General features: G+C 49.2%; 8 protein-coding genes across 11 annotated transcripts; 4 read left to right on the forward strand and 4 right to left on the reverse strand.

Annotated features, from left to right (window-relative positions):
• The first annotated feature begins 1437 nt into the window (after positions 1 to 1437).
• Positions 1438 to 2052, forward strand: LOC117899211 (protein SGT1 homolog). The gene has a single exon (XM_034809083.1). It carries the CDS (start codon positions 1504 to 1506, stop codon positions 2047 to 2049), a length of 546 nt encoding a protein of 181 aa, XP_034664974.1. The 5' UTR covers positions 1438 to 1503; the 3' UTR covers positions 2050 to 2052.
• A 317-nt stretch (positions 2053 to 2369) lies between these two features.
• On the forward strand, positions 2370 to 3698 carry LOC117899207 (GDP-fucose transporter 1). The gene is made up of 3 exons (XM_034809079.1): positions 2370 to 2530; positions 2600 to 3323; positions 3383 to 3698. Exons 1-3 carry the CDS (start codon positions 2454 to 2456, stop codon positions 3593 to 3595), a joined length of 1014 nt encoding a protein of 337 aa, XP_034664970.1. The 5' UTR covers positions 2370 to 2453; the 3' UTR covers positions 3596 to 3698.
• Positions 3641 to 5033, reverse strand: LOC117899206 (39S ribosomal protein L1, mitochondrial). Its single transcript, XM_034809078.1, has 3 exons — positions 4716 to 5033; positions 4349 to 4658; positions 3641 to 4292 (listed from the first exon to the last, which is right to left on the reverse strand). Exons 1-3 carry the CDS (start codon positions 4904 to 4906, stop codon positions 3729 to 3731), a joined length of 1065 nt encoding a protein of 354 aa, XP_034664969.1. The 5' UTR covers positions 4907 to 5033; the 3' UTR covers positions 3641 to 3728.
• Positions 5034 to 5304: 271 nt separating this feature from the next.
• Positions 5305 to 15671, forward strand: LOC117896312. 4 transcript variants are annotated; one of them, XM_034804541.1, is made up of 15 exons: positions 5308 to 5455; positions 6477 to 7179; positions 7238 to 7498; positions 7556 to 7719; positions 7780 to 8202; positions 8264 to 8440; positions 8507 to 8872; positions 8929 to 9076; positions 9143 to 9375; positions 9429 to 9750; positions 9813 to 10074; positions 10129 to 10249; positions 10306 to 10535; positions 15315 to 15472; positions 15530 to 15671. In XM_034804541.1, exons 2-14 carry the CDS (start codon positions 6560 to 6562, stop codon positions 15429 to 15431), a joined length of 3444 nt encoding a protein of 1147 aa, XP_034660432.1. In that variant the 5' UTR covers positions 5308 to 5455; positions 6477 to 6559; the 3' UTR covers positions 15432 to 15472; positions 15530 to 15671. The 4 variants fall into 4 exon arrangements, with proteins under 4 accessions (XP_034660429.1, XP_034660428.1, XP_034660430.1 ...); XM_034804538.1 differs by lacking the exons at positions 15315 to 15472; positions 15530 to 15671 and having other exon boundaries at positions 5305 to 5455; positions 8264 to 8314; positions 8384 to 8440; positions 10306 to 12307; XM_034804537.1 differs by lacking the exons at positions 15315 to 15472; positions 15530 to 15671 and having other exon boundaries at positions 5305 to 5455; positions 10306 to 12307.
• LOC117896313 lies at positions 12393 to 13705 on the reverse strand. Its single transcript, XM_034804542.1, has one exon. It carries the CDS (start codon positions 13664 to 13666, stop codon positions 12500 to 12502), a length of 1167 nt encoding a protein of 388 aa, XP_034660433.1. The 5' UTR covers positions 13667 to 13705; the 3' UTR covers positions 12393 to 12499.
• On the reverse strand, positions 13909 to 14805 carry LOC117896314. Its single transcript, XM_034804543.1, has 2 exons — positions 14654 to 14805; positions 13909 to 14600 (listed from the first exon to the last, which is right to left on the reverse strand). The coding sequence occupies exons 1-2, from the start codon at positions 14696 to 14698 to the stop codon at positions 13938 to 13940; spliced, it is 708 nt and encodes a 235-aa protein (XP_034660434.1). The 5' UTR covers positions 14699 to 14805; the 3' UTR covers positions 13909 to 13937.
• LOC117899070 lies at positions 15431 to 16335 on the forward strand. Its single transcript, XM_034808836.1, has 2 exons — positions 15431 to 15472; positions 15530 to 16335. Exons 1-2 carry the CDS (start codon positions 15431 to 15433, stop codon positions 16214 to 16216), a joined length of 729 nt encoding a protein of 242 aa, XP_034664727.1. The 3' UTR covers positions 16217 to 16335.
• A 996-nt stretch (positions 16336 to 17331) lies between these two features.
• Positions 17332 to 17927, reverse strand: LOC117896315 (protein C19orf12 homolog). The gene is made up of 2 exons (XM_034804544.1): positions 17678 to 17927; positions 17332 to 17616 (listed from the first exon to the last, which is right to left on the reverse strand). Exons 1-2 carry the CDS (start codon positions 17877 to 17879, stop codon positions 17396 to 17398), a joined length of 423 nt encoding a protein of 140 aa, XP_034660435.1. The 5' UTR covers positions 17880 to 17927; the 3' UTR covers positions 17332 to 17395.
• Between the last annotated feature and the right edge of the window lie 6931 nt (positions 17928 to 24858).

Consider the following 24858-nt stretch of genomic DNA (forward strand, 5'->3'; position numbering starts at 1 on the left):
CTAACGGTGTTTCTTTCTTAAAGGGTCTTAAGCATGGGAGGTTTTTAGAGGCGGTTTTTTAATAATTTACAACAAAAAATATTATCGTCATCATCCATATCTGATTCGTTAGAGGCGGAGTTGGTCTTGTTTTTCGATAGGGTCTCCCTTTAACGGTTTTTTATAACCCAGCGGGGAAATCTAAATCCTTTGCTTCATGGTTTCACTTGCTCCACCTGGCGACGCGCCTGTCAGTTTACATTAGCAGATTCAGCGTGCCTCTCCTCTAAATAGTCCCCTACCCAACTTCAGCACATAGCAAATGTAACGCCATTCAGCGCTCTTCTAATGTTAGGAAAATATCTCGCATGCGATAATTGTGTCATGCTCGTGCTGTTCCTATGAAAATGGAATGAAATCAATGCTGTTAAGTTTCCCCTCTATGTTATGGCCTAGCCACCAGGAGCGTTTTTACGATTTTTTGGTTGACCTTTTCAGTTTGATCATTTTGTTGTAAGCAATTATACAAAATAACGTAAAAATAAGTAGCCAATCTGCTTGAGAATTAATGTATTAATCATATAAAATTATAGTTTTAGCGCTTAGAATCCTAACTAGCTACAAATATCAAATAGAACATCAAAGTCGAGGAAAGTGATTTAAGATTACGTTATATGTAAGTGTGCACGTATATTTGTTTTGGTATATTTTTGTGGCAAGCAGGTAAAAAAGGACGAACTTTTCAAAGCACCCACCTTTTTCGCACCTGTTTAAAGGATCCTAATAGGGCTTTCGAGAGCGTCTGGCAGGAGAGGATTTCCCTGACCGTTTAGACACAGGAGAGGATTTCCCTGACCGTTTAGTCACAGGAGAGGATTTCCCTGACCGTTTAGACACAGGAGAGGATTTCATTGGAGACTTTCCATCACGGGGATTGAAATCACCGTGTAATTCACCTGGCGCCATTGGAATTTTTGTGACGTATTTACCTGTTGTCGACACCTTAGTTTTTGGTACAAATTCAGCACCATGAAAGCTCTTTTGCTCCGTTAAGGGAATTTGAAAGCTCTTCCATAGATAGCTTTTACACGCACAAAACCTTGTCATCTCTGTCCGCCGAGTTGCTTGCAATTGAAAAGGCCTTGGACCATGCTATTTCGCGCGGGTTTTCTCGTATCGCCATCCTAACGGACAGCATCCTAAGGGGGCTAATACTGGCAAGGAGCAAAGAGCTCTCACCCCTAATATTGTCAGCCTGCTATCGATATTTCGTAACTATCGTGTGGTATGGTCGATTGTCGCAACAGACTGCTTTCATAGGCACACACCTGCCAAAATTCACTTAGTAGCAAAATAACATTTGTGATACTTGCGATACTATCGATAACGCATCGCATTAAACATTTAATAAACAACACAACAAGACAAAACCACCCATCGCTAAGGAAATATAATAATATCTATCAATTCTATCAACAATTTTGGAAACAAAAAAAATAGTTAATTTACGAAAACTTCAACAATATGTCTGTGCGCCACGACTGGTACCAGTCCGAGACCAAGGTGGTCATCACTGTTCTGCTGAAGAACGCCATAGAGAAGAACTACGATGTCAAGATTGAGTCAAAGAAACTGCACATGACCGCAGATGGATACGAGCTGGAGATCCCACTGCTGCATCCCGTTGTCGTGGAGCGTTGCTCCCACAAGGCGTTCCAGACCAAGGTCGAAATAACTCTGGCCAAGGAGACGGGCGTACGCTGGGAGACCCTCGAGGAGAAGGCGGCTCCCGTGGAAGTGGCATTGCCAAAACTGCAGACAAAAAACTGGGACCAATTGGTCAGCGAGGAGGAAAAGATCGAAGAGAAGGAGGCTCAAGGCGAAGCGGCTTTAAACAATCTATTCAAGCGGATTTACAGCACTTCCTCGCCCGAGGTGCAAAAGGCCATGAACAAATCTTTCTCCGAGTCCGGAGGCACTGTGCTTAGCACCAACTGGAACGAGGTGGGCAAGGAGAAGGTGATTGTGCGGCCTCCAAATGGAACCGAATTCCGCGAATGGGAGAAGTAGGCCTTATCAACGGGCTACACACACCAACACCCACACACACATTAATTTATATGAGAATTTAGAGACGCAACTATAAACATTTGTCCCCCAACCAAGGCCAGCATGCGATGGGCCGGAAAAACAAACCATATTAACGATATTAACATAAATTAACAATTGTTTTAAATAAAATTGATGATGCATTGCACTTGGTTTTCGATTGACGGACAGATGGAGGCTTGGCAGAAGAATTTCTGGAAAATTCTCGAAGCAGATCTCGAAAACGAGTAAAAGTACGACCTACCCTCGCATTTATTGCAGTGCGAACAGCTGATTGTTTCTGGTTGCTGGTTCGATACGTGGAAAACAATTTAAGAATTTCGGCACGCACAAAATAGGTTTAAGAAACAGAAACACGCACAAAAATGTATCAAAATCTGGAGGAGCACAACCGGCTGGTGAACAAATACCTCAAGATATTCTTCGTGGTCGCCCTATATTGGTAAGCAAGCAGAAAAGCTGCGAAGCGGCGCATAAACGTGGACTGTTCCTTTGCTTTCCTTTCCCACAGGTGCACCTCCATCTTGACGGTGTTTGTGAACAAACATTTGCTGAGCAGCGACACAGTGAACCTGGGCGCACCGCTGTTTATGTCATGGTTTCAGTGTGTGGTGTCCACGCTGATCTGCTTCACGATGAGCCGCCTCAGCCGCAAGTATCCGAGCGTTTTCACCTTCCCCGAAGGCAATCCCCTGGACATTGACACCTTCCGCAAGATTCTGCCGCTGTCCGTGCTGTACACGCTGATGATTGGAGCCAACAACCTGTCGCTGTCGTACGTCACGGTGGCCTTTTACTACATCGGACGCTCCCTGACCACCGTGTTCAGTGTGGTGCTAACGTATGTGATACTGCGGCAACGCACCAGCTTCAAGTGCTTGATGTGCTGCGCCGTCATAGTGATTGGCTTTTGGCTGGGCGTGGATCAGGAGAGCCTCACAGAGGTGTTCTCCTGGCGGGGCACCATATTCGGGGTGCTCAGCTCCCTGGCCCTGGCCATGTTCTCGATACAGACCAAGAAGTCGCTGACGCACGTCAATCAGGAGGTGTGGCTGCTCAGCTACTACAACAATCTGTACTCCACCCTGCTCTTCCTGCCCCTGATCATCATCAACGGCGAACTGGAGACGATCATAACGTATCAGCACTTGTGGGCTCCATGGTTCTGGGCAGCCATGGCACTCAGCGGAGTTTGCGGCTTTGCTATCGGGTTTGTCACTGCTTTGGAAATACAGGTGAGGGTGCGGGAGGAGGCCAAATCTTTCTTGTAATTGCTTATCTGGCCTGATTCCAGGTTACCTCACCGCTAACGCACAACATCTCGGGCACCGCCAAGGCTTGTGCTCAGACGGTAATTGCCACCCAGTATTATCACGACGTTCGCTCGGCACTTTGGTGGACCTCGAATATAGTTGTGCTTGTAGCCAGTGCAGCCTACACGCGAGTGAAGCAGCTGGAGATGGTCCGGCACCACCAGCAGCGAGCTGCAGCCACGCAGAAGGCCTAACCTGGAAGGCCCCACGATCCCAAAGTAACTTAGACTGGAGAAGACTATATTATAGCAGATGTAAGTTTAAAGAGAAAATATGCACAAACGAAATCATCAACAATGCAAATACAGGGCGCATGTATGTTTATAATTAATTGGCAGCTTGAGCCTCTTGTGTTTCCACTGGCTCCTCCTGCTTCTTAGCCTCTTCCCGCTTCACCTTCGCCGAGCTCTTGTCCCACATTTCGGGCACATACACAAACGGATCGATCTTGAGCTGCTCACTGCTGGGCGGGCTCTTGAGCAGAACTCGAGTGATGAAACGTCCCTCGCGCTTGGGCCGCATTTCGTTGACATCCTGCAGCAGATGATTGAGGTTCTCCTCCAGCTTTTGTGCATCCATGTCCAGGGGTCCCACACTGGCGGTGATTAGGCCGAAGTTCTGCTGGTATTCATCCTTTGTTGCACTGTAGCTAATGCCACTGGAAAACTTAACAATCATCTCGGCCAGATTTGCGCCTAACGTTTCGCTCTTTGGGTTTGGAAATTTGCGCTTCATCAGACCACGCAGTGCGACCAGCTCGGGCAGAATGTTGGGATGTGCAATGATGTACTGGTAGTCGGATAGCAGCAGTTCGCCGCCAGTTATATCTTTGATCAGTTCCACGCCACCGACCAGCGAGGCGCCGGCCTCTCTTGCCTCTAAGATTTCATCCTAAAAAGGGATTCTTCAATTAGTAACCACTTCTGGTGCGCAGACCTATTCCTTACGTTGCCCTTGGTGAAGACTATGATCTTGCGCTCCTCGCCATGCTCAAACTTGTGCGGAATCATGGCCATGCGCTGGAAGTTGTCCACGAACCGAGTCGCCTTCTCGCCCTGCATGTTCAGCTCAATCTCCACATTGAGAGGTGCGTTGGGCACGTTGTACATGCTCGGATGATGTGTCTCCCGATGGCACTGTATGGCCTCGGCCACGCTGTACACCGGCCAGCGGTAATAGCGTCCCACGTAAACATCGTCTTTCGACACTTGCTTCCAGGAGTCGTCCACATGCTTGTCCGCACGTTTCACGTTGATTCTGACATGAGAGTGGATCAATTAATCTCCAATTGGTGTGGATATGGGTCCAACTCACTTTTTGTCGCGTTGATTGTGCGGAATAAATCCCACCTTCTTGACTTCCACTTTAACCTTCTTCTTGCGAGCCTTCTCCCTGGTGCCTTTTCGGGCCGCCTCGCTGATGGCGGTCAGGTGCAGGCGCCGCACGGCATCCCCTGTGGGCTGGCGCAAGGCCAGGGCACGCATTGACGACAATATCGACTGCATTTCTTTCAGAATTAACCAATTTAAAACAATTTAACAGAAATTCTCCTTTTGCATAACCTCGCCGCCCCCGATAGTTGTTAGTTTATGTGTATCGATAAGTATGGCAACAAGTGCGATAGTTTGATCGATGTTTGCAGCGATACTGGCGCACAAAATTCAAAAAGATTTTAACCGTGTAATTGTTGCCAAATGTTCGTTACAAAGCGAATTGAAAGTAGACTAAATATTGAATCAAATATCTAAGTGAATACGTGAAAGAATGTTGCAAAACAACATTGCCGTGCCGCATGCTAAGAGAGAATTTTATTAAACTTTTCGAAAGAGAACGTTTACTACTTTTTTTCTCTCTAAAAATAAATCTCACATTTTCCGATTTTTCCGAAGCGTACAAAAAGCATTTCTCAGAATAGCTTCGACCGACGAGCGGCACGGCACGGATTTCAAAAGTTTTCTCGTCGTGAAAAAGAATCGCGAACAACACCTCAAGACGACAAAAGAAATTTCTGCGGCGGAGGGGGCGGGCGATTGTGTGCATAAGGAAAAGTGCAAGTAATAATTTGTTATTGTTTTTCTTTCAAACAAATACTAGATATAGCAACGTACAACATCGCATGTACAAGTGGGGCGCTGCTATATCTTTAGTGTCCGACCCAAGTAGCGGTCGGTCAGCCAGGAAGGAATACGAAAAATGTGTATTCAGTGTGTGGCAGTGAAAGTAATGGGGAAAGAGTATATACAAACAGACAGACAGATGCGGACTCAGAGATACACATGATCTACGCCATCCATTCCATGCCAGTCGAGTGCGTGCACTTTCGCATTAATTGGAGAAGGAAATATGAATTGTGTGTAACCTAAAATTGAACGAAAAGGAAGTGTGGCGGTGCGTGCGTACTTCGCAGTGTGTGCGAAGATGGGAGGTGGTGGTGGGGGGTGAGGAGTGGTGCTCTGCTCGGACGCGAACGCGATCGCCATGGGGGAGGCAAACAAAAGAGTGTCAGCATTTTAAAAATAGTTTGCGGCAGCGTTTTTTTGTTGTTGTTTCTTTTCTATTTAGCGTGATTTTATTATTTGTTCATCCGTGGAGCAGGCAGCGGGGAGCGGGCAGCGGCAGCCAGCCTGTCGATCGATTTTGGTATCCCATCCCCCAAGCACTTATGTACGTATAACGAAGCACGGCCGGAGTGGAGTGCATTCGAGATTGGTTTACCGTTTGGCCGTTCCGTTCCATTCCGCTTAAGTGACCACACGCGTGAATATTTTTAGAAAATATTCAAAACTTTTGCACATGTGGAGAAACGTGCTGAATTGGATATTTCTTCGTTTCGAAATTATTGTTTACATTTTCGTGGATTTAATTCGTAACACTTTAAGACATTTTCATCACAGCCACATAAACCACCCAAACGATGATCTCTCTCTCTCTCCCTCTCTCTCTCTCTACATGCGTGTTTGTGTGTGTGTGGGGCGGCAGACGTTCTACATTTTGTCTTCCTCTTTTATAAACAATTCTCGCAATTTTGATAATTCTCTCGGCTTTTTCTCTTGTGTGTTGTGTGTGCGTTTTTAGTGGCGTTTCTGGCAGAGTAAACAAACAGATCAGATCCCTTCCGATGCGATCCGATTGATCATTTCCCCAGTACGCGCCGCAGAATGAATCTGAACGAATCGGCAGCGCCAGCAGCAACGCAGCAACCAATGTATCCACAACAACCACCGCCAAAACCACTACGTGCCCGCCATAAAGCAAACGCCCTGCACTATGAATCCTTGCCCACGGCACCGCCGGCCATGTGCGGCCGCACCGAGGAGAATATCTTCCAGTTTCCCGCCGTGGCCTCACGTGCCCGCAATCTCTCCGCCTCGCCCAACTTCGAGCGGCGCGAGGTCAAGGATTTGCCGGTGTGCGAGCATGGAAAACACTCGTGCTTCTTCTGTCAGCCTTTTCGCGCGGATCGCGGCACCATTGAGCCGCTTAAGACTCGCCTAAACTCTGCCATCGAGGCCATGGATGAGCTGACGCGCACGTATGAGCTGCTGGAAGGATTCCTGGAGCAGAAGCTGGCCACCATCGTAGACAACGAGGCGGGGGAGAAGCAGGCGGAGGAGCAAGCAACGACAAGTGCGGCCGCAGCTGCCACGGCCAGGCCAAGGCAGCCGCCAAGGGCCATCACCAACGACACGGAGTTCGAGCTGGAACACTCCCTCACCTGGCTGGAGTCGCTGATGGGCACCGAGGTGGTGCCATCCTTCAAGCAAGGCAAATTCAAGCGGTAAGCGTGGCACATTCGATGCCCAACGAATATCCTAATTGGGATCAATCCTCCACAGCATACGCGAGCGGAGCAAATCCATGATGGACGACGACATCAATATGTTCATGAAAGGCGAGCGAACCATTAAGGCGAACTCATCGCGTCCTTACCTGCTGCGACGCCAGAGCACGTACAGCGACAACAAGTCCAAGGTATCCAAATGGACAAAAGTGAAGGCGGCATTCAAATGGGAGCGAGCCAATGTGCCACCCTCCTCTGGCTCGACAGGAGCACCAGAGACGAGCATCCTTGTGCCGCTGAACAACGAGGTGGAGAGGTAGGTTGGACACGTTTATCTACACAGATCCGATTGAAGTTTCTATTTCCAATGCAGATACCTCAAGGTTCCAATTAGCCAGGCAGGTGGCAGCAGCTCGGCGGACAGCATTATAAGCTCCTCGTCCGGGCACTTTATGAGCGACACGGGAGGCACGCCCGGCACCATAAGCTCGGCCAGTTCCATGGATGATCTCGAGGCTGGCTCACGTCAAAACATTCGTAATTCCCTTGAGCATTATCCCTTAAAGACTGCTCCTAAAAGACTCCCCCCTCTTGCAGGCCGCGACTCATCGAAGAGCGAAGCACGCGGGGACTCGCGGGCCTCCAACTTTGGCGTGGAGCTCCGCAAGTCGTCCACCGATGAGCGCCTGGATAGTATTAAGGCCGCTGCCGCACTGCCCACCAAATCGTCATCCAGCAAGTCGCTGCGTCGCTCCAAGGCATTCTCGGACTTTGAGGTGCTGCCCGAGGATCATGTGGCGGAGATCAAGTCCACCAGCAGTCGACGCCAGAAGTTGCCGCCGAGTCCTCTGAACCTGAATCAGGTGTGCAGCGATCTGCCGCAGCTGCATTCGCCGCTCAAGAGTCCCAAGGATATGGCGAGCAGTCAGACCATGCCACGCATGCGGCGTGTCCACTCGCCGGGCAACTCATCGGTGCCCAGCAGTCCCTCCAGACACTCGGATTTCTTTGGTGAATTTGGTACAAGCAGCTGCGCTGACCTGCTTTAACCTCTAACTAATCCTTGGTGTTTCTTTTGCAGAGAGTGAGGATCTGTCCAGCGGCGACTTCTCAGAGCCGACAACGCCAAATCGTAAGAATTTCCCAGGTACCGAAGACGGGGAGGTATTTCAACATTATCAACTTCTCGTACTCAAACTAGATTCGGATTTTAAGCGAAAGCAACGCGAGTTCGAGCGCTCTAGCGCCAGTAATCGCAGTAGGCTCCCGATCCGCCCACACCCCAAACCAAAGCGGAGACTCATGCGCTTTCCCCCCATTTCAGGTGTCAAGCTGTGCAGTGGCGGTGGCGCTGGCGGCGGCAGTGGCAAGCGGAGCAGCGACGAGCATTCACCCACCCAGCTGTTGCACAGTGATCTCATGTCCACCGAGCAGCTGGAGCAGAATCTAACGCCGCAGTTCAAGAAGAAGCTGCACAAATGGCGGGCCAAGCAGCAGACCTGTGTCAGCCCCTATGCCACCACCACGGAACCCTTGGCAGCCAGTCCCACGGCCAGGAGCCAGAGTGGCGATGTGAAGCCCAAAATCGATTGGAATCTGTGGAGCATGGGCCAGATGAAGCTCGAGGGACAAGGCCTCAGTGCTCTGCCCGACCAAAAGGATTTGCCCGAAAAGTTTCAGAAAAAGTTGGGTGAGTAATCCACCACCGAGCCATCCATTAAATATGTGATATACCTTTCCCCTTAGAGCAATGGAACCGCTTGAAGTGCACTCCTGGTGTTGGCATTAATTCGGACAACGATTCGCTGAAGCGCGGCTCCAAGCACAGCCAGTCCACGTCCACACGTCGCGGATCGGACGACGATCGCTGGTACAAGCAGAAGGACAAGGAGAAGTTCGTTGCAAATCTTTGCGTTACTTTCCCTGCAATGCAAATTTATGTTGAACTCTTAACCCACAGATTGTCGCGCCTCAAGGCCATCGTGGCACCCGATCACGCGTGCAAGAAGATCGAAGTGAAGACCTCCGACGGTGAGGTGATGAAATTTGAGGGCATCTCAAGGAAGTTTACGCGCAAGCTCTACGAATGGGAGAAGGCCAGGGGCATAGGGCCGGAGGCTTCCACTTTTGCCCTGCTGCATCCCGGCTACTGTCCCATTGATGTGCGGCGCATCAACAAGGAGTGTAACAAAGGTTTGCATAGAACACGAATGGGAATGGGAATCTAATCTTGAACCCTTCTTTAGCCACTGCAGAGCACTCGCCCACACTCAGCCGTTCCCTTTCGCTGGACAGTGTATCGCCGAATTGCAACCAAGGGCAGGCCATCTCGCAGCAGGCCTCATCGCTGTCGCTGAATGATGTCAACGAACATATGAAGGAGATCGAGGACAGCACCGATGCCCTCACAGATCACGAGTGCAAGCGTTACGAGGAGCCCGAGGCGGTTATGGTGGAGGTGGAGGAGCACATACACGACACTGCCTCGCCGCTGGTCACGGCCCACACGCTGGTGGAGCAGCAGACTCCGATCTACAAATACGAGGAGGTGCAGTGCAATGACTATGTGTAGGTGGCAGCCAAAAACCTCCAAGTACTCCCATCTCTTAGGGTTTGCTTTTGTCTTTCAGCAACTCTCGACGCGTGCAGAGCTTCGAGTCGCACACGAATCTGGCCCCCCTGCTCGGCGCAGTGAAACGTGCCGACGAGCTGTTTGGCCATCTAAAGAATGCCTCGCCGGACCTGCTGGAGCACAGCTCGGTGCGGGAGTGCCAGGCCGCTTTGCTCAGCATTCGCAGCATTTATCCGTACTACTCCAATAACCTGATGAAGGCCACCGTGCTGAATGCCATATCCGATGTTCAGAGCGAACTGGGACGCCTGGCGGAGCTGGTAAGTGCAGCAGAACTTTCTGTACAGTTTAGCACTTCATATTCGATATTCCAGAGCCAAAAGTCGCCACTGGATGAGGCTTGCTGTCAGGAGACAATGGAGGAGCGGACGCAGGAATACCAGGAGGAGTTGCAGGGGCTGCTCGAGTCCCTGCAGTGCCTCAAGCTGAGCATACGTAGGCCTAAACTTGGATTCATTACTTTCGAGTTAACTTTTGTCCTTGCATTTCAGAGGGCGGCACAAATCGTTATCCTCGGGACATAGTGCCGGACATCAACATCACCAGCGAGGATGGACAGCAGCTGGAGAGCAGCTCCGCGTATGCCACCTGCGACAATTCCAGCCGAGATCAATTGGCCCTCACGGATCACAGTGCGGCCTCGCCCATGGAGCACGAGACTGAGACCAGCACCACAACGGGCACCCTTTGCCGCTCCAACATGGCCACGGCCAGTGCCAGTGTCAGTGCCAATGCCCCCGCCAATGCCACCAAGAAGAAGGTGGTGCGCCTGCGCAAGATGGGTTCACGGCAGAACAGCAAGACGGAGAGCGACAGCAGCGATGCGGATACGCACAGCGTCCTGGAGACACCGCGTCGCTTGCGCCGCAAGAACTTTCGGGTGAAGCAGCGCTCCTTGGACGATGATTTCCGGCTGAGTTCCTTCACGGCAACTGTCCCGAATGAGGCAGATGCCACAGAGGATGTCATCTATGGCTCCCTCAAGGTGAAACCTGGTGAACTTATCGAACAGAGTCAATGCATTGCCCCAGCAACTGCTCCTCCTCCAGTTCCTCCTGCTGCTGCAGTTCCACCCATAAAGCTGGGAGGATTTGTGCCACCTCCGTTGCCGGAGCCCCATGCCCGTACATACAACGCGAATGTCTTTGTGAAGACCAAGCGAAAGATCTTCACGACCATTGCGGAGCCGAGTGCCTCCGAGGGCATTGCACTCATCGAAAAGGAGCTGGACAGCCCCACGCACAGCGTCGAGGAGAAGCCCGAGAAGTCGGAGAGAGTCAAGAACCAGCCACGGCCGCTCAATCTGTACAAATCCATCAGCCTGGAGCGACTGTCGCCACTCCGGCCCAAGGTGGAGCTGCTGCGCAGGTGCCAGAGCAGCGAGGGCGTGCGACAGGCAGCACTCCTGGTCCGTCCACCGCTGGCCAGTGACAGCATCCAGAGGCTGGCGCAGCTGCCGGCCAAGCGGCTGCCTGTGGAGCTGTCCAATCCGCCCGTGCCGCCCCGAAAGGCGCATCTCTACAAGAAGAACTCGCTGCACAAGTCGCACAGCGCCACCGTCAGCAACAACATTGAGCACAAGATCGCCAAGACCAGCTCCGGCTCGACCTTCTCCAAGGTTCATGCGCCACTGACGCTGCCCAACCGGGAGGACAACACGCTGCCTCGCATTCAGCGCAAGCTGGAGGGCAAGACGACCCCTTCGCTGACCCCCACCAAGGCCAAGCACTTCGAGTTCCCGCCACCACAGCTGGTGCTGCCCGAGCGTCCGGCCACGCCACTCTCGGAGCGAGCCATTCGCCTGCAGCTGGCGAAGGCGCAGTTCCTGCAAAGTGCTCCGGTGACGCCACGGCAGGAGCCGCTCACACCCACGGCCAGAGGAGATGCCTCGTCGTCGCTGCACAAGAGCATCAGTGCTGGCAGCATCCGAGGAGGAGCTGAAGCAGCTGCAGGAGCTGTGCAGCAGCAGCAGTACAATCAGGATGTGTCCACCGATCAGGAGAGTGCCGGCAACTCCAGTGCCTACGACAGTCTGCCGCGCTCCGTCAGTCGGAGTGCAAAGATCTCCAGCAAGCTTGGCTTTGCCACACTCACCTCCAAGCTGCGACGTGGCGGCAAGAAGCAGAAGGAGTCTTCTGCCTCACCCTCAACCAGTGGCAGCGTGCTCTCCGCACTCTGTCGCCAGACATTGATGGCCGATGTGATTGCCCTGCCCCTGGCCTACGGGGCGGAGAAACCACCGCCCAGTCCCACCGCCAGGAATGTGCACAAGTCGCAGAGCACACCACAGGCGGCAGTTCCACCGCAGATCAATTTCGATGGGTTGAACAAGTCGCTGAGCGAGCAATATGTGCGCCAGCTCAAGGAGAGCGACGTATAGTCAGAGTCAGTCACGAGTCAGATGTCCAGAAACTACAGAATCTAGTCATAGATTTAAATACTTTGTTGCAGAGGTTGACCACAAATCTAGTCAGCAAGCATAATGCGTGATCTTTGTACCATTAAAGATCGATGATCAGTTACCAAATGAACTTCAAACCACTGCACTGAACCAAGAAGCAATCTGGGACACTCTCGGACATTTGTTCGCACTAAATTTTAATCAAATCGATCGTTGTCGATCGGTTATCAATCTCAAGTTGAATGCCGATTAGCCATAATTGGCTTATCGCCCGAACCTGCCCACTATCTGTGATCCACATAGTCATCCGCATTGTCCACACCTTCATCATCATCGTCATCGTCCGCATCGGCATCGTTCTCGTAGGGAATTTCTGGTGGTTCGCCGCCGATGTTCCAATAGCGGTCCTCCTCCGGCAGGGTAAACTCGTAGCTGGGCTTGCCCGTATCCATGTGTACGATGCAGGTGGTCAGGTTCTGTGTTGTCTCCACCATCTGGGGAATGCTATTGTAAAACTCCACGCCACATTGGGCCGACTTGAGGGCTGCGCCGGGCAGCTCGTTGTTCAGCTTGCCATAGCCCTCGATGCCAACGGCGATGATGTCGTGGACACGACGAATGGCACTCAGAGCGTTGATGGTGGCCGAGAGGATCCTGCCCATGGTCGTCTGCTTGGCGGCCACCTTCTTGTAGATCTTAACCAGGCCACGGATGCTCTCGCGGATATCCTGTACGGAGGCCACCGTCTCGTGCTGAATGCGCAGCACCAGGCCCGTGGTGTAGGTGTAGCAGTCGACGCCATCGTTGAAGGACTGCAGGGCCACCTGGAACTGCGGCACATGCGAGTAGCCGCAGTACGCGGCCATCTCTACCATGCCCCAGTACTTGGACATGAATGAGAGGCCTGCAATAGAAGCCGTGACGACCTTTGGCTTGTTAATGCTCAGCAGAATGTCCTCCAGATCGATGGCGCGCTTCACCAGATCATCAACGCCCTCCTGGGCATCGTCAATCACATCCTGCATAATGTCCCGCAGATCCTCAAACTCCGCTAGCTGCTCTTTGGTCAAGTCCGGACTGGGTTCTCCCATCAGCTCCGCCACCGTGGGCAGTGAGGTGTCGTAGACAGTCCTCGGCTGCTCATCCACATGGGTTGCGAACTGACTGCGAAGCTCATCGAATGCCTGGCGGTAGGTGGCATCCACTTGTGGCTCGGCCAGCGCATCGCTCTGAGCACTGCCATCCCCTTGCTGTAGCTTCAGACTGTACAGATAGTCGTATTGGACTTGGAGTTCGCGGTAGAGCGGACGCAGCGCCTCGAGCTCAGTGCTGGAGAGCTGCAAGTCCTTCTGCTGCTGCGCCAGCAGATTGTCCAGCTCCTGGTGGCCACTCGCGAAGGCACATAGCAGCACGCAGGAGCTCAGCAAGAGCAGCGATACTTTAGGCAACATTTTAACCGGCCAAGCGGTTAAACCCAACTGTGGAGCAGTGGGCACAGCTACTATCGGTGCTACTACGAGTGTTGCTCGTAAACTAACATCAAAGATAGAGCATTGGATTTTCTCAAGTGCTGATTGGAGACCCGCTGCTAATCGCATCTTATCTCGCTCCTTGTGCTATATATAACCCCCTCCATAGGGGCAATGGTTCAGTAAACAAAATGCCCAAAGCTTTTCATGAATGGAGAGCGAAAGAGGGCTCTCTGCTGCACCGTTTATTGTCTCACTCTCGAACACAAGACTTAATACCCGCAAAGATCTCATCGAATTGCATTTTCAGCAGGTAGTAGGCGCTGCAACTGGGACTGGATCCTGCTGTGTTCTGCTCCTCCAGCGACAGCTCCAGCAGAATGTCCCAGCATAGCTCCAGACTGGAGGCCAGGCGCTGATTGATGCCGCCAATGCCGGCCACAGTGCACAGCAGCACCCCAGCATGGTTGAAGTTGGATTGCTTCAGCTGCCACAGCTGACAGCTCTTCGACAGATCCGCGATCTTCTGTGCGGCCACATTCAGGAAGCTGGCCTCCAGCACCACCTCCTGCTCGAAGTGCTCCATGACGCTGTCCAGAGACTGACGGCAGACGCTGTATGTGTCGATCAGCTGCCGATTGAAACGTGCCACCTCTCGCTCGTGTTGCTTGAAGCAGGCACCCCACTCCACCGTGTTCTGGTGGTCGAAGAAGTTCTCCAGCCGCGCGCTCACTTGCTGCTGCTGCGTGTCCAGGGTGTCCTTGGCCTGCTGCAATTGATCGGCGTACGCATAGATCGCCCGGTGCGTGTCATTCCAGAGCTGCTCGGCCCGAAAGCTTTCCCCGGCTATCAGCTGCTTCGTGGACTCGTAGAGCGGTCCCTGCTTGCTCCAAGTTCGTCTGCTCTCAGTCTCTGCCTGTGGGGTTCAATTTTGGATCTATGTTTTATTTTTAGAATTCAAAATATTACCCAAAGAAAGCTGAGCAGCAGCAGTGTCCCCAGTGCAAATTTCATCTTGAAACTGATTCCAGAATGTAGCGAAAAGTTGCGTTGTATCTTTGGGTATCTTTGAAGTGCAGCAGAAGGTCTCTCAACTATGTGAAAGTGAATGTTTTCTGGTCTAGTTCCAGTTATGCGCCAGGAAACACCTTGGGCGGAACAAACACACGTGAAATGATTTATTTAACAAGGAAAACCATCTTTGATTTGTCTTCAAAATGGAGTGCAAAGTGTACAAAATTATTCACTAGCCAAAAAAGACAACGAGATGGCAGCATGTTCATTAAGCTAATGTTCAGTTGTTTGGCCCACGTTATCGCTGCAGATTCCAATGTGAATGTCAAATCAATTTTAGGGCAAAAACATTGATGATGAGTCAGAGTATGGGAATACTGACTATCCACTGCTGGACTGGAAACAATAAGTAAACAAATATAAATCTATGTGTCTGCTTTAAGTTGATAGATATTTTAGCATAGAAGATAGACCGAAGGCCATAGCTTTAATGAATTTACTTTACAATCTTTAGCCCAATGTGAATAGCTATAAATATCCAAAGAAGTATAACATTCTGGCATACAATTATGTTTAGCACCTTACGCGTATGTCTGCCAGCGTATCTTTCCATTAGGCAAATGACAAATGTCATATTATTGGCTGCCTTATCGCTGTCGATGCCAATACGAACGAGTCTATATATACCAAGAAAACCAGAGAGGCCAGAAACAAACGAACGAAAACATCATGATGAATACCATTGGAATACTTTGCCTGCTCCTAAGTTTGTCTGTGAGTAACTGATGAGCCACTGATGAAATTCTCAACATTAAATCACAACTCTTTTAGTCGATCCAAGCAGACACCGTGGTGCACAACGAAACCCACACGGAGAGCGAGACGACAAACTACGGACCCATCACCATGGTGGTGAATAATCTCGCGGAGATTGCCATCAATGTGAGCGACGAGACGACCGGCCAACTGCAGGCCAAAATGGAGCGCACAGTGCAGGATATTACCGGCAATCTGGAGGTACTGACCACCGATGCCATGGCCCAGCTGAGCGATGCCATATACGAGACCAACCAGCTGCTGGTGGCCAATCCCAGCTGCAATCCTGACTGGAATCTGGAAGAGCTCACGGCCAACATCACGGATCAGTTGGGCGCCTGCACATTGGGACTGGGCAGCCTGGTCGACAGCTTCCGGCAGGAGGGACAGCAGTCGCTCACCAATCTGCAAGGATTTGTCCAGCAAATCGCCCAGTTGCCGTCCCTCTGCCAACTGTTGGGGCAATCGACGGAGCTGGCTCCACTCAATCCGCTGGGATTTGCAGGCGGCAACAATTGCTTCATCAACGGCATGGTGCAGATCAACCAGGGAATGGCCCAGTCGCTGCACAACGCATCCCTGCTCCTGGTGCGCACGCGCCAGCTATCGGAGGAGCAAGTGGCGCAGGCGCAGCAGTGCAGCGACTCAGTGGTCCAAGGAATCCGCCAGTTGCTCAGCGATGAGCGGGACAATTGTGAATAGCTCTGAGCACTCCAAAATGCATTCGCATTTTGGGTATAAGCAAATATAGAAGGGGAAATTTATGCACCCACAGGACAACTGGCCATATCCTGCTCACAAATTTGCTTATGCATTCATGACATTTATTTGACAACTTTTTGATTGATTTTACAGCTGCTACTTGAACCCTATACCGAAGCCATTTGCTTGTGGTACTCGCATCTGCATATGCCTCGATGCTTTTGCATTATTTTGGGATAATTTTGCGGCTAGTCGCTGAAGTTAAGTTCACTTTTCAAAGTTGCATGCATACTAATTGGTCATGCCATTGTTGTTCGATTGACCAATTGCCCAATGGACTTGCCAACGACACGTGGCAGCCACACGATGATGATGATACCCCTGCCCAAACGGAGGGACAGGCGGGCAAGCAACCAACAAATCGAGCAACAGCTGGCCATAGAAAGATATCTGTTTGTAGGGATGAAGAGAGGTTGTCGCTCTGAAACTGTCTGCCAGTTCCAGTTTACCCTAGTCCATGTCCCTGTCCCCTGTTTCCGCAGTGAGCCAAATTATTTTGACCTGCCCTTCGCACACTGAGCCGAATTTCCACAGCCAAAGAGTGCGCAGACCCAAGGCACTCACTTCCAGTTGTTTACAGTGCAATGTCTACGACTCTTTTTTGTATTTCGGCTCTTTGGCGCAATTTCCCTAAGAGTCTCTGAATTTTATCTTATTTTTACTGCTTGTAACAGTTGTTGCTGATGATCATGATGGTGATCGCTGCTGCCGCGGCTGCTGCTGTTGCTGCACAAATTCTGTGATACTCCAACATCTGTTGGATCTGCCAGATCGCTGACGAAGCCTTGGCGCGCGACTCTTTTCTATTGGAGACCCCACAGACATAGAAATAAAATGCGAGTGGAAGCCAATCAAATATTTGTTTTCTCTGTAACGCTGAGCTTTTTGTTGATTTATGGTTTCATATTGATTGAACGCAAAAGATATTTGAGACTACTTGAGGGGAGCGAGTGCTAAGATAAGAAAGGGTCAGATGATTCACTGTCTACAGTGCACTTCAGCGAAAAATTAGATAAAGATCAAGGGGGATATCAGTGACTAATGCAAGTGCAATATTACCTTTTAGAAGAACTTGCGCGTAAATGCTTTTATTTGTATGAAAAACATTTGCAGAGCTGCTCAGTTGACGATGGTTAGTCCCAGCTGCTCGGTGGCGAATGATTTAAGCACATTGAATGCCACATCTTGTACACGTCCATTGCTCAAGAGTAGAGCTCCAATATTCAGCACATCCGAATAGCCGATATTGGCCATAGCATTGGTCACATGCTCCTTCAGTTCGATCCGCTGACTCTCCGTCAAATCTTCCAAAATTATTTCACCCAAGGACTTGAATTTTCCTGCACAAATATTCATTACGAAAAAACGCTTCTACAAGTGGTTACATAACTAGTTACTCACCTTCGGTCAAGCCGTAGGCTGCGATGCTACCAATAGCGCCACCCAGGGCAAGGCCGCGTGGGCCACCAAGTAGTCCGCCCATTAATGCGGCAGCTGCACAAATGGCTGCGCCCTTTGCCGACTCTTTGAATGTCACTTGAACGCCGCGACGATCAGCCAATATGGCCAAAGCCTTTATTAACTCTCCCGTGTCGATGGGCATTTCGTTCGTGTTTGCTGCGCAATTACTTTCTGGAAACTAATGCGAAAGAACCTCCAGAACCCCGGAGGGAAACTTGAGCCAGAGATGAGTGTTTCTCGCTGGAGGTGGTCCAGTATCGATTGTCAACCAAACTATCGCAAGGCTCTCGCGAGCTTTTAGCCCGGAACAAATGGAATGGAATGTGAATGTGTGGTCTAGTCTAGAGAATTTATTTTATTTGACAAATGCTGATCTCAATATTTATGCCAGTCAAACAAAGCATTGCATGCTCGAAGCAACTGAGTATTTATGAATCGACAGCAACATTGTATTAATACGAATATAATAACTCTCACCTTGAGACACATTGGCACATTCTGGATGGAATGATTCTATAAAGATGGTGCGCCGGTGTGCCTTTAGTCTTCTTATCACGTGTGTAGATCGCGTTTAAAAATCGCTGCCCGATTGTCTTTAATTTTGATTGATGCAGCTTTAATTGCGTCGTGGGTTCGCTTCCCCAAAAAAAACAACAAAACTGCTACCGAAGAGCAACTTTCGGGTAACTGTAACTAGACGCGGCGGCGGTGCCTTATGTCGGGCCCGTAGGCCACGGGATAGCTACATTCGTATCTAGCAGTTGGATGGCTCTGCCTGCGATCTGCCAACTGGCGCGCCTTTGCGCACACAATAAGGAATTATCATTATTATTATTATTTGCTGTCTTCAGGACGAGAAGGAGAAGCAGAGGCCGCGTGGCGTGCGAGTGAAAGCCAGCGAAAAGACCAGGACAAAATGCAGCGGCCAAAGCGAGATGGATAGATATTCTCTCTACTCTGCCGCACACTCAAGACAAAGTGCAACATATGCTGCTCCTGCTGCTGCTCCTGGTATCCGCTCTGGCTGAGGCTAAGACTCAGAACAAACGTGCGGCGCACGCCGTCATCTGGTGCCACTTTTGACTTCGAAAATTGGATTGCCTACGCTTGGGTCCGCTCCTCCGCTTCCTTTTCCTCTTCCTCCTTCAGGTTGTTGAGTTTATATTTTTTTTGTATAGCTGTTTCTTTTACGGTTGGATTTTTTTTCGTTTGAAGCACCCAGCTCAGGTCCATGCCCGCTGCTGCGCTGCAATGTTACTGTTTGACTTCCGATAAGCACGAGTGCAGGAGCGAAAGAGCAGACACCAGAAACGGCAACAGCAGGATAAACCGCTTAAAGGACATGGCCATGCACAGTCAGTCAGAGCCCCAAAAAACGAACGCTGGAAAGGGTTTACGCCGCTGCAACCTGGGGAAGTGAGGTGTGAGGCCGACAAGGATACACAGCCGGAGCTCGTCTTACAAATCCCAATTGAGCCCCGAAATCGCGCGCATGCCTGCCAAATGAACACGTGTGCCAGCCAACAGCAACAGCGACAGCACCAGATCGGTGTGCGTCAGCTGGCCAGTCCCGAATATCCCCCAGACATAATAATTGCTTGGCCTATGAAGCTGCTAGAAGAATCCTATGATACACCAATGGCCGTTCAAGGGTTGAGATGATATTTTAAACTATAAATACAGAAAAACATTAATATGTTTTGTACTTGAAAATAAGGCTAGATTTTGGGCCACTGTGTGGAATGTTTTTTTGCCCAAAACGAAACCTTATTTGTAGGCCTAGTTTAGTAGATAAATTCGGAATACTTAGAACTTGCAATGGAAGCCTAAAACAGTTTGAACTAATGAACAAATTAATGTGTTTTATGTTATCATTTATTTGCCATTATTCCATACAATATCTATACCTGAAAATATATGAAGCTGAAGCTGAAGTTTTGCAAAATTTTAATGGTTTTGTAAACCAAAACTTTATCCTACAAAATAGTTGATATTTTGTGCACTTTTTATCGCTTTTTTTCAAATTCTATCAAAAATCTAACTTTGATTTCATTTCCAAATTGACACAAAAAGAAGAAGACCAAAATATTATAATAAATCGTTTCGATGAACAAATTATCCACCACAAGGCGTATAAAATTTGTGAAATCGTTCTTCCAATTGCCGTAACCAAAAGCAACGAAAACAAAAAAGTTCATTTACATTAAATTCCAATATCCTTTGGGAAAATGGGTTCCCAAATAAATAAAGCAACTTTTGGTGCTGTGGAGAGACAAATGTAAAATTTTCCAGATCGCGCAATTCAATTAGAGAACCCCGCCGCAAAGTCGTGGAGCACAAAAAAATTAAGCAATAAAATTATTTATGGTTCACGCAAATTCAATGCGCTGACCAGCATCAAAAGGAGCCACAAGGAGATGTGCCGCAAGGACTCGCCGGGAGTCGCAGAAATAGAGCAATAGCCATGAATCAGGAGCACAGCGGAGGCAAAGGTCCATAAAATGGGTAGGAATGGGTTCCAAGGATCTAGGACTGGGGCGATTCGGATCGGTGTGTAGCCCTTCGTTTTTCGGTTTCGTTTTCAGTTTCAGTTTCAGTTTCATTTTCGTGTCATAATGTGTTGTAAGTAGTTGCCTTTGTTTCGTTGGCCAACACACAAAGGACTTGCCATTGTTCTATTGTCTGCTGAAGGACCTGTCCTGCGCCTGGGAACACCCGGTAGGTTCTCAGCCTAAGAATCAGCATTCAGCATCATCGCTGCTGCTGCTGCTGCTGCTGCTGTATCTGTTGCTGCGACCACAATTTGACTCTTCTGACCACCAACATAAAATGTTGACAGGCGGAACACGCCTCTAAAATATTGTGCGAAGCGAGTCCTGTGAGGTCTCCCCCATGCCCCTTACACAGCAAATGCACCTCTACCTATGGGCTTCCTTGAACCGCCTTCGTACTGGGGCTGGACTTGGGCTATTGGGCAAATCAATTGATTGCCTTTTGACAGTTATGAGCTGATCACATTGCTATCTTGATTGCCGCAACTGTGCTGCCAGGAATTTATTGTTATTGACATTTTAGTCGGGTGGAATCACACGGATTATATCTACTAATTGCATGTCGGACAAGCTCCGATGCCTGTGATCCCTTGTGTCGGCTTGCAGCGGCGCTCCTTGATCACAAATATTTTATTAGCAATCACTCAAAGTCTGATGATGTCTTGGTGTGGATTTTCCAAGAAGATTCTGCTGGGAAATTGTGAAACAGCTCTGATTGCAGTGCAAACTTTGTCAGATATTCCCTATTAATCCTTAACAATCTCCCTTCAGCTCGAGCGATTATCGCCCGTGCGAATATTGTGTGCAAGAAGCCCCACTTTCACGATCGTTTAAACACAAATCGGCTGGAAAATCACGGCTTGCTCAACTCAACTCAAGTCAACTCGAAGCCAAGTCAACCCTCGACGAAGGTGATAAAATTTCGCACATTAATACTTAATTACTTGAATAATTGGGGCCAAGGGATTAAGTTCACACTCACTCCAAGTCGCGACGGACAGTCCACAAAAAAGTTCAAGCCAAGTCAATGCAGGTGGCAGCCACAAAACCAAAGCAACAGCTCAAACCCAAAAGCAGAAAAAAAGAACGAGCCCGAAAGACGTTTCAGGACGATGCCTTGGGCAGTGGGCAAAAGTTGAAGTGATGCCAACGCCACCGACGTCGTTGACATTAAATTGGATGGATGCTCGTCTGTCCAGCTCCATTCCTTTGCTCTCCTGTTGTTTTGTGTACCCTCCAGTTGTCCATGTTGCTGTCTGCTGAGCCGGGCTTAAGCACAAAATACGAGGGCACCCTGGTCGCATTTTTCACACGAAATCCTGCTTAATAAATATATAAGTTCCAAAATATTACTGATAATTTGAAAAGTCGTCAACCTGAGCGTAAATTTGGCAGAGAAAGGTGGAGAGAGAGAGGGAGGGAGGCATCTCATGTGGAGTCTGTGTGCGAGACAAGGCTCCGGTGCCCAATTACAAGCAAATGAGCTGGAAAACTGTATCAAATGACCCAATGTCAATACAAAATTACAGACAACGGGCAGGAGGCAGGCACAGGAGTGAAGAATGAATCTTTTGTTCAGAAATCGCAGTCCAGTCCAAAAATATTCAGACTGTGCTCCTCTCTGCTCCTCCTTCTCTCGTATGTGGCAGAGCGAAGGAGCCTGAGCTCCGCATCTTAACGTGACAAAGCGATGGGCGATGGCTTGCGTGTGGCAATTTCAGTTAAAATATTTAGCCAAAAAAGGATTTTTGGGTGATCTCAAAAGATGAATACTCTATAAAAAAAGATGCTGCATAAAGATCCTCCAACAGCTAAGCTTCTCCAGTATTAAATGAAAGATAAACTGGATAAAAACACACTAAATATCTTGGGTTTCCTTTTATAAATATAGCAAAAACATTCACTGGCAGTGCATACAAAATTCGTTTGAGAATCAACTGCTTAAGGGACTTTTTTTGTAGCTCTCTTATCTTTTTGGTAGCATCTTAACGTTTTTGTTGTGTGTTAATTTGATGCCTCGCCAAAAAATTGTCAAGAACAACCGCAAAGACTTTGATTTTTGATGCACTTTCACTGGCCGCCGGCGAGCTGTCCTCTTCTGTCCTGTCCATCTCCGATGATTTGCTGGCTGCAGCGTGAGATACTCAGAACTTTTGGTATGCTTTGGGTTTGGGTTCTGAGTTAACTCGGCTCTTGGAGGTGGCCCACCTACTTGGCAGAGGCTCTTGCTGAGGCAGCGGCAGAGGCAGCGGCAGAGAGGGCCGAAAAACCGAAAGTCACTCAACTGTGCCGATGATGCGTCGTCTCTGTGTGGCTAATTGAGTTACCCAGAGAGATCTCGAGCAGAGCCCGTTGTACCGTTGGCCGTGCGAATTATTTGTCAAACGGGTAACGGTGAAATCTGTTAGTGCTCCCGACGATGAGGATGATGATGATCGGTAAACGGTAATCGGATCCTGCACCGTCGCACTGATTGATGGGCGATGGATGGATGGATGGATGGATGGATGGTTGGGAGATGCATAGCAAATCGTTTGACTAATTGCCGCTACGCTCTGTTTTTGCTTCCACTTTGGGCCAAAACTTCCCTAAACAAACTTCCCAAAATAAACCTTTAATAGAGAGAGTCCTTCCGCTACTTTCACTCCCTCTCTCCAGTCAGGTAATTTCTACTCTCTTCTGAGGACCGCACACAATGCCTGGCAGTGGGACTGCGACTGTGCGTGGGCGTGGCTGGCGTGATTTGGTGTCGCTAATTACAGACTTTAGGCATTTGTACGCTGTTCGTTTTATGACTTAATAATTGCGCTCATTTGGCCTGGACTTTGAGTTTGCCCAAAACCAAGCAATACCGAGATCCACACACGCGACTTGTGCTGGGGGAGAACGACTCAGCTCAGGTTATCCCAGGGACTTGAGACCAGAACTCGCATCAATCACCCAACCTCGGATATAATTTTTTGGGCTGCTGGAGTCTTGCGCAACAATTAAAGGATCAGCGCAAAATGTTCACACAACAATGCCAAAACACACATCGGCGGAAGCGGAAACTGCACTTGAAGTCGAAGGCGCAATCAAAATAGCCAGAAAAGATACAAAAATAAAATACTTGTGGTTTTGGTCCTTTCAAAATTGATAGAAAATGTGCCCAAAAAGGCATGAGAAAATCTTTTTGTATCCAAAAGGAAATGGCATAAAAAAAGGAAAGAAAAATACAAATAATTTTAAATCGATGGCAAAACCGCAATTAAAAATTGTTTAAAGGTTGAGGGAGGACAATGCATTGGCTGGGACTACCTGTAGAACATTTTTTTGTGATGTAAGGTAAGAGCTACAACTAGATTATAAGCTACAGTTTAAAATGGTATCATTGGCCAATAAAAACTTTATATAAATGCCGAACATCTTCAGCTCAAAATCTGCACTTAACAAGTCCATTTCGCAAGTACCACAAAGCGAGGCCCAAGCTGTCGTTTTTGTATCACTGAAACTCCGATCCTGCCCCATGGCGACACTAACAAGAAGTGACAAATTGATGGTGTTAAAGCTCATTAACTTATTTAACGCAGATACATATGGAGATGGAGATGGAGATACACTTACGAGCACTACTTATGCTTTATGCTTCCACGGAGAGTTATACAAAATGTACAAAATGCGACCTCAAGAACCTCAAAATAAAGCTCGCCAATTATCGACATGACAAATTTTGTGACCATTCATACGTGCCGTGCCGCAGTCCGTTGCCGACAAGTCGATGTCCATGTCGATGTGGATGTGGATGTGGATCCTCCACAGAATGCGCACCCCAAAGCCGAAGCGAACCACAAGCGAAACGAAACGGACATCGAATGCATAATAATACGTGTTAATAATGCTCAGGCAAGCTGTCTATAAATTGACAAAGACATGCAAGGCAACTTGACTTTGCTTTGTGACTTTTGCTCCCACCACTCCACTCCTGCTGTTCCTGCTCCTGCTCTCCTGCTCTCCTGCACCTTCTCCTGCTCCTGCAAGTGTCTGGTCCTGCTGCGGTTGTTGGCGGCGGCATTGCCAAAAGCTGAGCTGGGGTCGAGATCCCATTCATGAATTCTAACTAATTGTATTGGCAGGCAGTTGCATTTTGGAAGCTGGATCCGAATCTGTGCAGCTGCATGCAGGTGGCAGTCTCAGTGGCACTGTCAGTGGCAGTGGCAGGGAGATATTCACGTAGCTCGGTTGCACAAAGCTCCGAACGGCAGGAAGAGTCGAATTCGAGTCGCATCTTTTGTTGTGTGTCGAGTCGGCTCTGGTCGGGGGCATGGGACCCAAACAATTTGTGTAATTGACAAATTGACGGCAACGCTTTGTGCGGAAGCGTTCGACGCCGTAAATTGTCGCTAACAAGAGGCGAGCGAGTCTTAGCAGGGATCGAGGCAGCGAGGCAGCAAGGCAGCGAGGGATCGCGGCAGGATATCGAGGGTATCCGCATACAAATAGTTATAATTGCCGTGGACCCTGGGGAGACGCCCGCACCTCGCGACCACTAAATTAAGTCATTAACAATTTAACGAAGCCGAATCCCTGTCG

The sequence above is a fragment of the Drosophila subobscura genome, chromosome O, assembly GCF_008121235.1.
Source record: "Drosophila subobscura isolate 14011-0131.10 chromosome O, UCBerk_Dsub_1.0, whole genome shotgun sequence".
NCBI lineage: Eukaryota > Metazoa > Arthropoda > Insecta > Diptera > Drosophilidae > Drosophila > Drosophila subobscura.